Consider the following 14,739-nt stretch of genomic DNA (forward strand, 5'->3'; position numbering starts at 1 on the left):
TCCCTCTCCCACATCCCCCCTCTCTCCCTCTTTTTCTCCCCCCTCCCTCTCTTCCCCCCTCTCTCTCTCTCCCTCTCACCACCTCTGACCCCCTACCCCTCTCTCTCTCTCCCTCTTTCTCTCCCCCTCTCTCTCGCTCTTTCTCTCCCTCTCTGCCCCTTTCTCTTTCCCTCTCCCTCTCTCTCTTTCTCCTTCTCTCTCTCCCCCTCTCTCTCTCCCCCTCTCTCTCTCCCTCTCTCTTCCTGTCTCCCCCCTCTCTCTCCCCCTTTCTCCTTCTCTATCTCCCCCTCTCCCTCTCTCTCCCCCCTCCTTCTCCCTCTCTCTTTCTCTCTCCCCCCTCTTTCTCCCCCCCTCTTTCTCTCTCCCTCTCCCCCCTTATCTCTCTGTACAGGTATGGATTGATGCAGCAGCTCAGATCTTCTTCTCTCTGGGGCCAGGTTTTGGGGTTCTCCTGGCCTTTGCCAGCTACAACCCCTTTCACAACAACTGCTACAAGTCAGACTCCATTTCTCTTGATACAGTACAATCTGTTTATGAACCTGCCATGTGAAATGTATTTATTTAGCGGTGACTTGTTGTAATCCTCTCTCTTCTCCTATCACCCTCTTCATCCCATCTTTCTCCCTATCTCTCTACCTCCCTATTTTTCTCTCCCCCCTCTCACCATCCCGTTATCCCCCTCTCTCTCTCTCTGTCCCTCTCAGGGATGCGTTGGTGACCAGCTCGGTGAACTGCCTGACCAGTTTCCTCTCTGGGTTTGTCATCTTTACCGTGCTCGGCTACATGGCTGAGATGCGCAAAATAGGCGTGGAGACCGTAGCCAAGGATGCTGGTAAATAAATCAAATCCCAAATGTAGCAGTTGTATGATTATATTCATAAGAGTCTCAGAGTAGGAGTGCTGATCTAGGATCAGGTCTCCTCTCCCTTCGCTTGTAATTGTATTCAATATGATCTTAAAGGCCCAGTGCAGTCAAAAACGAGATTTTGCTGTGTTTTATATATAGTTCCACACTATGAGGTTGGAATAATACTGTGAAATAGTGAAAAGGATGATAATGCCCTTTTAGTGTAGGAGCTGTTTGAAAAGACCTCCTGAAATGTCAGCCTGTTCTGCTGGGATGGAGGTTTGGCCTTCCATGGTGACATCACCAGGCGCTAAATTTGTATTGACCAATAAGAAAGAGCACCAAACCTCTCTACCAATAACAGCTAGTTTTCAGTTTCCCCCCCACTCAAACCACTCCCAGACAGTCCTTGCTAAATTCTTGCTTGAGAAATTGCTCTTTGCTAGAAAGTAGGAGTGGGTGACCTGATCCTAGATCAGCACTCCTACTCTGAGACACTCTGGGAATACAGGCCCAGATAGTTCAGAGGTTATCTGAGGTCAGACATCTGGCAAGTGAGTACAGACCAGACCGTGGAGAGTCTTAAGGTAAGAAAGAGAGTTCAAAGAGAGAGCATAACAAATCCTCTGCTACGGTTCTAGTTACGCTCGCCTACATCAAGACAGGACTAAGTGCTCACTATTCCTTTTTGATCAAGGCCCAACACCGTATATAAAATCCTCAGGGACCCGTATGGAAATAATTACGATGCCTGCAGTGGTTTCAAACATGAAAGAGGACAGTTAAGATGCCACATTTCCACCGTGTGTGTGTGTTCCCTCTCCTAACGTGTTGATTGTCTCTCTTCTGCCAGGTCCCAGTCTGCTGTTCATCATCTATGCTGAAGCCATCGCCAATATGCCCGCTGCCACCTTCTTCGCCATCATCTTCTTCCTCATGATCATCATGCTGGGGCTGGACAGCACGGTCAGTGGCACACGCACACACACACACACACACACACACACACAGTATTCACACTGAATTATTAGACTGGTTTTCATCAGTTCTTCTTTCTTACATAAATGTACTTCTATTATGTGTACTAATTTATTGGTTGTGTTGAGTGTGTATTCAGACAGGCTCTGAGTGTGTGTGTGTGTGTGTGGGGGGGGGGGGGGGGGGTGTACTGTCAACAGAACTTATTGTTATGTAGAAGGGACAGTTTGTGTCTTTCTGTCTGGGTTTGCCTGTTTATAGAGATTTTCTATAGCTGCGCTGTGATTTTTTTTCTCTCTCTCTCGTGCGCATCTCTCTCTCACTCATCACTCTCATCTGTCTCTCCTTTTCTCTCTCTCTCTCTCCCTCTTTCTCTCTCTCTCTCCTCTGAGTTACTCCTCTACTGGCTCCTTCTCTCTCCCTCTCAATTCAAATTTCAATTTAATGTCTCTCCCTTCTTGTCTTCCTGTGTAGTTTGCCGGTCTGGAGGGGGTGATCACAGCCATGCTGGATGAGTTCCCCCAGTTGTTGTCTAGGAGGAGGGAGTGGTTTGTCCTGGGCCTGGTGTGTGTCTGCTACCTGGGAGCGCTCTCCACCCTCACCTACGTGAGTCTCCTCTCCACTCTACCCAGCCTCGGTCCCACTCCCACTCATCCTCGGTCCCACTCCCACTCCTCCTCAGTCCCACTCCCACGCAGCCTCGGTCCAACTCACACTCATCCTCGGTCCCACTCCCATGCAGCCTCGGTCCAACTCACACTCATCCTCGGTCCCACTCCCATGCAGCCTCGGTCCAACTCACACTCAGCCTCGGTCCCACTCCCACTCATCCTCAGTCCCACTCCCACGCAGCCTCGGTCCAACTTACACTCAGCCTCGGTCCCACTCCCACGCAGCCTCGGTCCAACTCACACTCATCCTCGGTCCCACTCCCATGCAGCCTCGGTCCAACTCACACTCAGCCTCGGTCCCACTCCCACTCATCCTCAGTCCCACTCCCACGCAGCCTCGGTCCAACTCACACTCATCCTCGGTCCCACTCCCACGCAGCCTCGGTCCAACTTACACTCAGCCTCGGTCCAACTCACACTCAGCCTCGGTCCAACTCACACTCAGCCTCGGTCCCACTCCCACGCAGCCTCGGCCCCACTCCCACGCAGCCTCGGCCCCACTCCCACGCAGCCTCGGTCCCACTCCCACGCAGCCTCGGCCCCACTCCCACGCAGCCTCGGCCCCACTCCCACGCAGCCTCGGCCCCACTCCCACGCAGCCCCGGCCCCACTCCCACGCAGCCTCGGCCCCACTCCCACGCAGCCTCGGCCCCACTCCCACGCAGCCTCGGCCCCACTCCCACGCAGCCTCGGTCCAACTCACACTCAGCCTCGGTCCCACTCCCACTCATCCTCAGTCCCACTCCCACGCAGCCTCGGTCCAACTCACACTCATCCTCGGTCCCACTCCCACGCAGCCTCGGTCCAACTTACACTCAGCCTCGGCCCCACTCCCACGCAGCCTCGGCCCCACTCCCACGCAGCCCCGGCCCCACTCCCACGCAGCCTCGGCCCCACTCCCACGCAGCCTCGGCCCCACTCCCACACAGCCTCGGCCCCACTCCCACGCAGCCTCGGCCCCACTCCCACGCAGCCCCGGCCCCACTCCCACGCAGCCTCGGTCCCACTCCCACGCAGCCTCGGCCCCACTCCCACGCAGCCTCGGCCCCACTCCCACGCAGCCTCGGCCCCACTCCCACGCAGCCTCGGCCCCACTCCCACGCAGCCCCGGCCCCACTCCCACGCAGCCTCGGTCCCACTCCCACGCAGCCTCGGCCCCACTCCCACGCAGCCTCGGCCCCACTCCCACGCAGCCTCGGCCCCACTCCCACGCAGCCCCGGCCCCACTCCCACGCAGCCTCGGCCCCACTCCCACGCAGCCTCGGCCCCACTCCCACGCAGCCTCGGCCCCACTCCCACGCAGCCTCGGCCCCACTCCCACGCAGCCTCGGCCCCACTCCCACGCAGCCTCGGTCCCACTCCCACGCAGCCTCGGTCCCACTCCCACGCAGCCTCGGCCCCTCTCCCACGCAGCCTCTGTCCCACTCCCACGCAGCCTCGGCCCCACTCCCACTCCCACGCAGCCTCGGCCCCACTCCCACGCAGCCTCGGTCCCACTCCCACTCAGGAAACAAGTCGAAAATAAGCTCCAGTGGAACATCAGCAGTATATACTGTATACATGTCTCTATAGCTTTTGTCTCTTTAGTCTCTATGGCTTGTTTCCCAACACCCATGTGTTTCTCTGGAAATCTGTTTTAGGGAGGTGCGTTTGTGGTAAAACTGTTTGAGGAGTACGCCACAGGACCTGCTGTCATCACTGTGGTCTTCCTAGAAGTCATCGCTGTTTCCTGGTTCTACGGTAAACGGTTGACAAGGCTCACATAGTCTGACATTCTTTGGATTCAGCTTTTTTTGTTTGTTGTTGATTTAATGGCTGTGTGTTTGTGATTGGTTTGTAACCTGTCTGCACTAAACATTTCTATTTTGGGACAATGAAGACACTGGATGGATTGATACATCGATTGATTGATTGATTGATTTCTATTCCATATTGAGACTAAAGTCCATGTGAGTGCATGTGTTTCATTGTGTGTCTGTTTCCATTTTCAGGCACCAGTCGTTTCTGCGCTGATGTCAATATGATGTTGGGCTTCTCCCCTGGACTATTCTGGAGGGTGTGCTGGGTAGCCATCTGCCCCATATTCCTACTGGTGAGCCCCCCCCCCCTCAGACACACACACACACACACACACCGGCACTATATTCCTGTTCAAAACACAACCACCTCTGTCTCATCTCTCCTCAGTTCATCATTGTCAGTTTCCTGGCGTTCCCCCCGGAGGTTAAGTTGTTTGACTACGTCTACCCACCCTGGACCACTGTTCTGGGCTACTGCATCGGAGTGTCCTCCTTCATCTGTGTACCAGCCTACATGGTGTACCACCTGCTCACTGCCAAAGGGACCTTTAAACAGGTAAGAGCCTCCAGAGGGCTTGGGGTGGGCCTCTCCCTCTCCAGTCCCCCTTCCGTCCCCCTGCCATCACCAGGCTACTAACATAGGACACAATCAAAGGGAGAGATGCAGAGAGTAGGAATACAAGCTACGACGGGTTCCAGACCTTGCGGTTCAGACACTCGCGTGTGCAAGCACAAAACACACACAAACACACACATGCTAACATAGACAAGCGACAGACACCGCGGCACCTGCACACTGTCACGTTGCCAAGCCAGAAAACAGCTCCTTGTTTGAGAAGACAAACCGACATCAAACAGCCTTGTACACACAGCGCCTCACTCCCTCCTCTCCCTGCCTTTGATGAACCTGTCATCCAATAAGCCCAGTGTTTGCCCCAGTGCCTCACCGCACAATGGGACTGACAGACAGTGTCAGCAGAGGGGTGTGTGTGTTACGTGTGGTGTTCTGGTCGTACATCTGTGTTAGTGTGTGTGTGTTACGTGTGGTGTTCTGGTCGTACATCTGTGTTAGTGTGTGTGTGTGTTACGTGTGTGAGCGTTGTATGCCTAACCTGCCGCTGCGGCCAGTGAGTGTAGACAGACGGATCAGAGCGAGGTCAGGATGACATAAAGTCTGTGTGACATCGCTCAATAACAACGATCTGTCGGGTTACACCACAGTTTTACCAGGCACCACTTCTTACGCTCAGACTACCAGAAATCTGTCACTTTCAATGGAAGCAGACGTGGGAAAGACCTTATGAGTGGAGCGACTGTGCAATAACCAATCCGAGGAAAGGAGGGTCTCGCTAGATAGCTTTGACACTGTGCTGGATAGGCTAACAGCCAACGTGCCCATTTGCATGTTGTTTGGAAGATTCCACACGAAAACTTCTAGTATAACCGGACTGTTACAAGGTGAACCCAACACTCAATGACAGTGGCTTGGGTGAAATAACTCTGGTGTCCCCTCCTACCCCTCTCTTTTCTGTCCCACCCTTCCTCCCTTCCTTATCCCTCAGCGTCTCCTGAATGGCATCACCCCTGTACCCAGTGGGCCTCACAGTGACATTATCATCACCCACGCCGTCTGACCCAGTGGTCTGACCAGGCCGGGTGGACTACACCACCCTCTGCTGGACATAGAGCACAACTGCAGGACGGGGAGGGTTCACGCCTCCCCCACTTCTCCTCCAGAACCCCCACAGCAGACTTCAGAAGCACAGAGGCACCCTGTTTATCCCACTGAACCCAGGGCTGAGGTGGGGGCGCTGGGACACACTGTCTGCAGCATCTCACACCCCTCCTCCGTCGTCTCCCTCCTGGCTCATTCTGTTAGCAGCTAATGTCGTCACTGGTTTCATACTGGGCCACGCTGGTCAGAGCATTTCAACCACCAGACAGAGGGTTTTAGATGCCACAGCACAATGGCATGTGTACTGTTATTGAAGCGTAATGTTGCCTTTAAAGTCTATACCTGTCCATTATAATTGGAATTCATCCACACAGTATGAGGCATAAACAACCACACTTCCTTGTCTCAGCTTTGTCAGGTCCACTAAACAATGTTCACAAGCAAACATCTCATCTCGCGGCTTCGTTTGACGTTATATCCTTGTTTCATGAGTTCTGCATTCAGATATTTAGCTGGACATTGATTGCAAAATGCAGGTATCTTTTCAAGTTTCTCTATGAAACCAAATGTTCCATGGATATTTCTACAGCTTTTTCCAGATGTGAGCTGATGTCATGCTTTAGGATGACTTGGTGGGAGCTTGTCAGTGTTTCTGAATGGGATGGCTGAACCTATGAAGGGCCTTGATGAGTGTCAGAGCGTCTCCACACTGTGAAGCGCTGTATGTTGGTGTTGTATGACGCGCTGCAGTACTGATTCTGCTCTGTAAGCATATCCAAGTTGTTGGGGAACAGAGACAAGTTCAGAAGAGAGAACAGGGCTTTGTCCAGTTATGTGGGGGGATTCTTTAGCTGCAGTATGGAAGGCTCTGGTGTGTGTGTGTGTGTGTGTGTGTGTGTGTGTGTGTGTGTGTGTGTGTGTGTGTGTGTGTGTGTGTGTGTGTGTGTGTGTGTGTGTGTGTGTGTGTGTGTGTGTGTGTGTGTGTGTGTGTGTGTGTGTGTGTGTGTGTGTGTGTGTGTGTGTGTGTGTGTGTGTGAGAGAGAGACAGAAATGGAAGGAACGTGGGGAGAAGCTACCCTGTGCAGATCAGAAGGAGTGGGTTATATTATCGCAATATAAGATGTATATTTATTTGAAATAATTATTATTGCTGTCAAATCTATACTTTCATGTATTTGTTTATCTCATTTACTATAAACTGACATGCTGATTTAGTTTGATTTAGTTTCTTAATATGTAAAACACCATTTCTGTGCTAACTGCCTTACATTGGGAATCCAGTATTGAACACAACTACGTTCATCTCCATCGCTCAGTCTTCAAGGATGTGTCTAAAAACAGGTATCTGTCTTTACTTTCGACCAAATAATCTGTTGTGTGTTGGAATGGTTGTAATAGTATGACATGTACGTGTGTATTAAGTGAGTCTTGGTATCGGTGTGCGTCTCTTTGTTCTGTGAATACTTGTCTACTCTCTTGAGCGGGTTATGTTTGTGTGTGCATCAGACCAGGGTGCAAATACAATAGGGAATCTTTCAAATACTTTGTGTTTTCTTTTGCCTGCCTCGTGCCAGATAGGCGGGGTTTGTTTTAGCCTGTCTCGTGCCAGATAGGCAGAGTTTGTTTTAGCCTGCCTCGTGCCAGATAGGTGGGTTTGTTTTAGCCTGCCTCGTGCCAGATAGGTGGGTTTGTTTTAGCCTGCCTCGTGCCAGATAGGTGGGTTTGTTTTAGCCTGCCTCGTGCCAGATAGGTGGGTTTGTTTTAGCCTGCCTCGTGCCAGATGGGCGGGGTTTGTTTTAGCCTGCCTCGTGCCAGATGGGCGGGGTTTGTTTTAGCCTGCCTCGTGCCAGATAGGCAGGGTTTGTTTTAGCCTGCCTCGCGCCAGATGGGCGGGGTTTGCAGGATTGCGACTGTTCTATTGGTTCCATTGAACCAGGTAAGCTCAATCAAATCTGAAGTATTTGAAACGATGTCAAATAGTATTTCAACTGGGGATTGGTGTACGTGTGTGTAAGCGTGCATACCTTGCGAGCGTGCATACATGAGTGTGCGTGTATACACGTGTGTGTGTGTGTCAGCGTGCATGTGTGTGTACGTTATGAACTGAAGTAGCAGTGTCAGACTCTGTCAACTTTGTCAGTGTGTATAACCTGTGTGTGCATGCCAGTGTGTGTAACCTGTGTGTGCATGCCAGTATGTGTAACCTGTGTGTGCATGCCAGTGTGTGTAACCTGTGTGTGCATGCCAGTGTGTGTAACCTGTGTGTGCATGCCAGTGTGTGTAACCTGTGTGTGCATGCCAGTGTGTGTAACCTGTGTGTGCATGCCAGTGTGTGTAACCTGTGTGTGCATGCCAGTGTGTGTAACCTGTGCTTCAGCTTGCATCTGTGAAGTGACCTTCTCTTGTCTTGTTCTTCTCCAAAATATCCAACGAAGATGATAAAACCACTCCCTCGTACCTCTCGAGCCTATATAATGTATGATCTATGTATGTCTGTAAAAGATTGTATTGAGAAATAAACCTGTATAGAAGAAAGATATACATATATATGAATTAATAGATAAATAAAGTTAAGATGTAAATGAGTAGCTATGCCTCTTGCATTTTCTTCCCACAATGCTTTTGTAACACTTGAATTGGGTTCATTTCTAAGATTATTTTAGGAATGAGGTAGTTTAGTGCTGAGGGCACAGTTAGACAGTCCATTTTCCGCTATACATATTCCACCACTAAGGGCATTAGCTAGGGCCAGGCGCTTGAAGCACCTGCAAGGCTTGATAAGTGATTGCTCAAAGGTGTGGGTGATTGGCGGGTAATTAGTTAAAGATTTTTGCTTATATTGACAAGATAGACAGCAACACAATTAGACCCAACCAAATCATGAGAAAACAAAAAGATAATCACTTGACACATTGGAAGGAATTAACAAAAAAACAGAGCAAACTAGAATGCTATTTGGTCCTAAACAGAGAGTACACACCAGCAGAATACCTAACCACTGTGACTAACCCAAACTTATTAAGGAAAGCTTTGACTATGTAGACTCAGTGAGCGTAGCCTTGCTATTGAGAAAGGGCAGACCTGGCTCTCAAGAGAAGACAGGCTATGTGCACACTGCCCACAAAATGAGGTGGAAACTGAGCTGCACTTCCTTACCTCCAGCCAAATGTATGACCATATTAGAGACACATATTTCCCTCAGATTACACAGATCCACAAAGAATGAGAAGACAAACCCGATTTTGATAAACTCCCATATCTTCTGGGTGAAATACCACAGTGTGCCATCACAGCAGCAAGATTTGTGACCTGTTGCCACAAGAAAAGGGAAACCAATGAACAAACACCATTGTAAATACAACCCATATTTATGTTTATTTATTTTCCCTTTTGTACTTTAACAATTTGCACATCGTTACAACACTGTATATATACATAATATTACATTTATAATGTCTTTATTCTTTTGGAACTTCTGTGAGTGTAATGTTTAGTGTTACTTTTTATTGTACTTTTGTATATTATCTACTTCACTTGCTTTGGCAATGTTAACATATGTTTCCCATGCCAATAAAGCCCCTTGAATTGAATAGAGTAGTCGAGGGACAGCTCTAGCAATGGAAATACATGTCCTCAAAGATGGAAGGCAGGCGGGAGGAGGCGAGATCAGGTAGTACAATTCTAGCCAATGAGAGGGCACATAAGCGTGTGAACAACAGGCACAACTCTGATAAAGGCAGCGGTGGAAACAGTTAAAAGACACACCCTCGTCCACTTACCCTCGCCTTATGCCCTTGGGGGAATCATTTTCGCCATCTTGGAGGGTGGTCCAAATGATTCGCCAAGCAAGGGAAGTTTGCAAGCAAGGGAAGTTTGCAACGTAAGCCCCTCAGCCCTCGTTTTTAGTCGGATTTGCGAGTGTACAATTATGTTCACTCCGTGGCCTGAAACTCCCCATAATTCAATTCGCGACGATTGTACATCCGCTAAGAAAAGTCTGCGAAAACTTAAAAACAACATCAATAGAGAGGTCAACATACAAGTGTAAATAAAAACTAATGCAAATAAGTAAATAAAAAAATTTGCTACTACGTAAAAATGTAATACGTTTTTGTTTGGTTATCTTTTGGAAATTGTAGAAATAAGACATTTCCCTTCTTCAGAAGTTCCAGCTAGGCAGGGTAACGTTAGTTAGCTAATTAATTTGCTAGCTATCATACAGTAGGCGTATGTTAATAATTAGATATTTAATATAAGTAGACATGCCATCATAATTGAATGTAGCGCATATAAAGCACACACAAGTTACCCCACGTCCACTTAATTCAGTGCATTCTTCTATTTGATCAAATAAGCTTCACGTAGCAAATGAGCAATACCATTTTTTGTTGACCAAATTGATTGGCTAATGGCCAACAAGCTGCGTCGACCATAAAAGTATTAGTTAGTCCAAATAGTTGCATTTGCAAAGAAAACAAGAGTTTCTATTGGACAAATTCAGGTAGGCCCCTCCTTGTTTCGTTCGCTTTCGTTTTGCAACAAATCGGCTTAATGACTACGCCCCCAGCTATCATGTGTGTAAACAAATTATAAATGATCAAAGTCATTTCCTTAGTAGGTGTGACATCAGAGGTCAGCATGTGGGAGAAGTCGGAGCTCAGGGATGATAGAGTTACCCACTAGTAATTACCAGTTGAAGCGAAGCCCAAGTGGAGTTTCCCCAGTCGTATTTGGTAACTACCACATACCCACTTATGAACGATGCAGTACATATCTCCCCAAGAACAGATTAAGAATCTGAAGCAATTACGCAAGATTTTAGTCCTGGCTTTCTGAGACGAATTCTCAAGTAAAAACACGCTGTCCTGATGCTCACCCCTTGGTCCTTAGTCATCTCTACCACCCTTTTTGTAGCCTTTTGTTCACGGTTGTCTCCCCTCTATTCCAGGGCTCACACTACATGATTATGAGGTTTGTTTGTATACGCTGCTTTGTCTTTTGAAGATAATGCTTGATTATTCTCAGACCCTGTACGGTTATCCTGAATGGGACCAGCTCAATACCACAGTGTAGAGAACGAGAGAAAAGCTACAGAATACAATTTAAAGGTGCAATCTGCAATACTTACTGCCTATTCAACAAACTCACCTCAATCAGCCTGACTAACCGGTGTCTATGTAGCCTCGCTACTTTTATAGCCTCGCTACTGTATATAGCCTGTCTTTTTACTGTTGTTTTATTTCTTTACCTACCTATTGTTCACCTAATACCTTTTTTTGCACTATTGGTTAGAGCCTGTAAGTAAGCATTTCACTGTAAGGTCTACACCTGATGTATTCGGCGCACGTGAGGAATAAACTTTGATTTGAAATGATATATCCATTGACTGATGAAGAATAATGACGAATCAAGGATTGTGGCTTTACGCGGCATCGGCAGCGAAGGGCAATCATCTATTGCAGTGCACAGGCCATACAGAGTATACAACATCTGTCCGTCACAAAGCATGGTGTTGAAAGAGGAACCATTGCGGTAACATCATCTAATTGTGGAGCCACCTGACCTGGTGATGGCTGCAGCCTGCAGGCCCGGGCGGGGTCTCTGTCATCAAGGCTTAATCCTGCAGCCGTTAGCTTCAGCAAACGCTCCGTGATGTTCACACACTTAGTCAACAACACACTGATACACACAGTGTTGAGTTTCGAGCTGCATGAGCACCTACTTAGTGAGCAAGCATATGATCTGAGGTGCAGGTTTCTTATTAGTCGGGGCACACCGTAGCAAAACACTTTGCAATGGAACACTTAAACAAGGGTTTCTTATTGGACAAGTTCAGGTTGTCCCTTCCTGTTTCAATAGGTTTTGGATAATTTGGGTGCCTAATGAATATGACCCGGATTGTTAGTTTGGCTTTAGTTCACGATTGTGTCTCCTGATCCCTGTACCACAGAGGTACAGTACATGTACTCTTAGGGACACTCACAGTCATGTCCTGTCTACACCCCATTGCTATACATTTCAGTTGATACAGACCAACCTGTTTGCAAAATGAGATGAAGGACAGGACACAGTAGCGTGTGCAAACACGCACACACGCACGCACACACACACACAGAGAGAGAAAGAGAAACTCCTGGTCTCCTCTCTGTGTATTTTATTGAGGCAATTTCCTCTAGGCTCCAATCCCCTGAGTGATGGAAACTTCCTGTTTCTATGTCTGGCGTTATCAAACTGGATCTATATTAAACACCATACCACCTCCCTACCACTCTACCTACCTGCCATCTCTGCATCTGTCCCTCTATCTATATCCTCCTCTCATATTCTCTTTTTCTGTATTTGAACCTTTTCAATGTGATGTTTTCTTCACCATATCACTGTCTTCTTTTAAAACCTCTTACCTTGAATTGTGAACAAGGCTGCCAGAGACTCTCCTGCTGTTTTTACATATGTTCATTTGACAGCCCCCTCTTGGCAGTACTTGACATGATAGCCCTCGTTCTCACTAAAAGACTAGAATGATAGGCTTGTTTGACATGAGTTCTCCTCGCTCCCTTTCCAATGAGTTATCTTTTTTTCATTTTGTTCTATTTGATTGCTTTGTGAATCCTGGTATCTAGTTCTCTCTCTCTCTCTGTCTTCCTGTATTTTTCTCTCTCCGTCCCGCTCTCTTCTGGCTCCTGGTGCCTCTCCTCTGGTGCTACTATACCCAGCCCTGGCTCCTCTAGATTCTCCCTGATATGTCGGAGCTGTGAAGGCAGGAAATTAAACCTTTTTTCCCTCACCGCCGTTCCCTTTATCAGGCCACGGCTTGGTTCTCAGACCCACCGCTTACCTAATGAACTAATTTTAGCACACTGAGAATACCATCTTATCTCCACACACGTCCCCCTCTCCTCTCCTCTTCTGCTGCTGCGTCCTCAATCCTCCATACACAGGTCATATTACTGTTTCCAGAATGCCAAGAACTTCCCCCTATCTGCTTTTTCATTAAGGGAGGGAGTGAGTGAGTGAGGGAGTGAGTGAGAGGGAGGGAGTGAGGGAGTGAGAGAGTGGGAGTGAGAGAGAGAGAGATATGGAGAGAGAGATATGGAGAGGGAGAGAGAAGGTGAGAGAGAGAGAGAGAGAGAGAGAGAGAGAGAGAGAGAGAGAGAGAGGAGAGAGAGAAATAGATATGGTGAGGGAGAGAGAGAGGAGAGAGAAAGAGATATGGAGAGGGAGGGAGGGAGATAGGAGGATATAGAGAGCGCAGGAGTGAGAGATACCGTACGTGGCATTGGGTTTTATGACTTGAGGCAGTCTATGTCTCTAAAACAGTAGCTTGATTAAAGCCAATCATTTCTCATTACTTGGGAGAGATTTGTATTTATATCTACAATTAACTACCTTGTCGTTTGTTAATTATAGCCGGACCTGTTACCAGGTTATTACTCCTACACATATAACCTGGGGGTTGTAAGCACATCAATTAAATGATTACAGAACGTCTCATGATCAAAATGTTCAGGCCAAAAATATTCTCAAAGTGTAATGTCAAGTCATACATGCTTACAGTACGTATATTTTTGTTATTGTAAGTTTCATGTAACATTGGCAATCTGCAATAAACTCTGATCAAAACTCTTTCTTTTGATTGGGAGAACATCACAAGGGAGCTTGTTCAAATACTGGCACTGTGGTAAAGTCACTGTTTCTGCCAATACAATGCTGCTCGTTTGCCAGAGGTCTCAGCTCTGAAGTTTCTCAAGCAAAGAAAGGAAGAGGGAGAGAGAGAGTAAGTTGATCATCTACATGTACAGTATGTGTCGAGAGGCTATTTTACCTTCACTAACATGGCCACTCTCTTTAGTACCACAAGGACAGCCGTGAAGAAGGCACGGCAACGCCTCTTCTCCCTCAGGAGGCTGAAACGATTTGGCATGGCCCCTCAGATCCTCAGGAACTTTTACAGCTGCTCCATTGAGAGCATCCTGACTGGTTGTGTCAACGGAAGCCCTACAGAGGGTGGTGCGGATGGCCCAGCGCATCACTGGGGGCGAGCTCCTAGCCATCCAGGACGTACATGCCAGGCAGTGACTGAGAAAGGCCACCTGAGACATGGACTGTTCTCCATGCTCCCGTCTGGTAGGCGGTACCAGTGCTCAGACCAACAGACTCTTAAACAGCTTCTGTCCCCTGGCCATAAGACTGTTAAATGGCTAACAACTGCTCTCCCTCTCCCACAGACTATCCACACTGACTCTATGCCCATCCACAGGTCTCTACCCACTCAGACACAACCTACGTTGCTGCTAAAATGATAATTTATCAGATGTATTAATACATTTAACTGCTACCCATTGAGTACATTTTTGTCATTTACCAGGCACTCTTATCCAGAGCGACTAGGGTTAAGTGCCTTGCTCAAGGGCACATGAACAGATGTTATACCTAGTCGGCTCAGGGATTCGTGCCAGCAACCTTTCGATACTGGCCTAATGTACTTAACTGCTAGGCTACCTGCTGCTAGGCTACCTGCTGCTAGGCTACCTGCTGATTGTTTATTGCCATTAGTATTTACAGTGCCTTCAGAAAGTATTCATACTCCTTGACTTATTCCACATTCTGTTATGTTATAGCCTGAATTCAAAATTATTATTTTAAGAATTCTTGAAGCTCTGTCAAATCGGTTGTTGATCATTGCTCGACAACAATTTTCAAGTCTTACCATAGATTTTTAAGTAGATTTAAGTCAAAAATGTAACTCGGCCAGTCAGGAACATTCCCTGT

The 14,739-nt window shown here is 48.0% G+C and overlaps 1 protein-coding gene across 1 annotated transcript in view; it reads left to right on the forward strand.

The window, feature by feature from the left end:
* Positions 1–8,558, forward strand: part of LOC139547826 (sodium-dependent serotonin transporter-like) — a 23,983-nt gene extending 15,425 nt beyond the window's left edge. The window contains exons 7-14 of the mRNA XM_071356938.1: positions 392–495; positions 705–832; positions 1,701–1,813; positions 2,300–2,431; positions 4,137–4,236; positions 4,488–4,588; positions 4,684–4,851; positions 5,858–8,558. Of these exons, the coding sequence (XP_071213039.1) occupies positions 392–495; positions 705–832; positions 1,701–1,813; positions 2,300–2,431; positions 4,137–4,236; positions 4,488–4,588; positions 4,684–4,851; positions 5,858–5,929 (918 nt within the window). The 3' untranslated portion in view covers positions 5,930–8,558. The remainder of the gene's footprint in view (positions 1–391; positions 496–704; positions 833–1,700; positions 1,814–2,299; positions 2,432–4,136; positions 4,237–4,487; positions 4,589–4,683; positions 4,852–5,857) is intronic.
* The last annotated feature ends 6,181 nt before the right edge of the window (positions 8,559–14,739 follow it).

The sequence above is a fragment of the Salvelinus alpinus genome, chromosome 21 (assembly GCF_045679555.1).
Source record: "Salvelinus alpinus chromosome 21, SLU_Salpinus.1, whole genome shotgun sequence".
In the NCBI taxonomy this organism is placed as follows: Eukaryota; Metazoa; Chordata; class Actinopteri; order Salmoniformes; family Salmonidae; genus Salvelinus; species Salvelinus alpinus.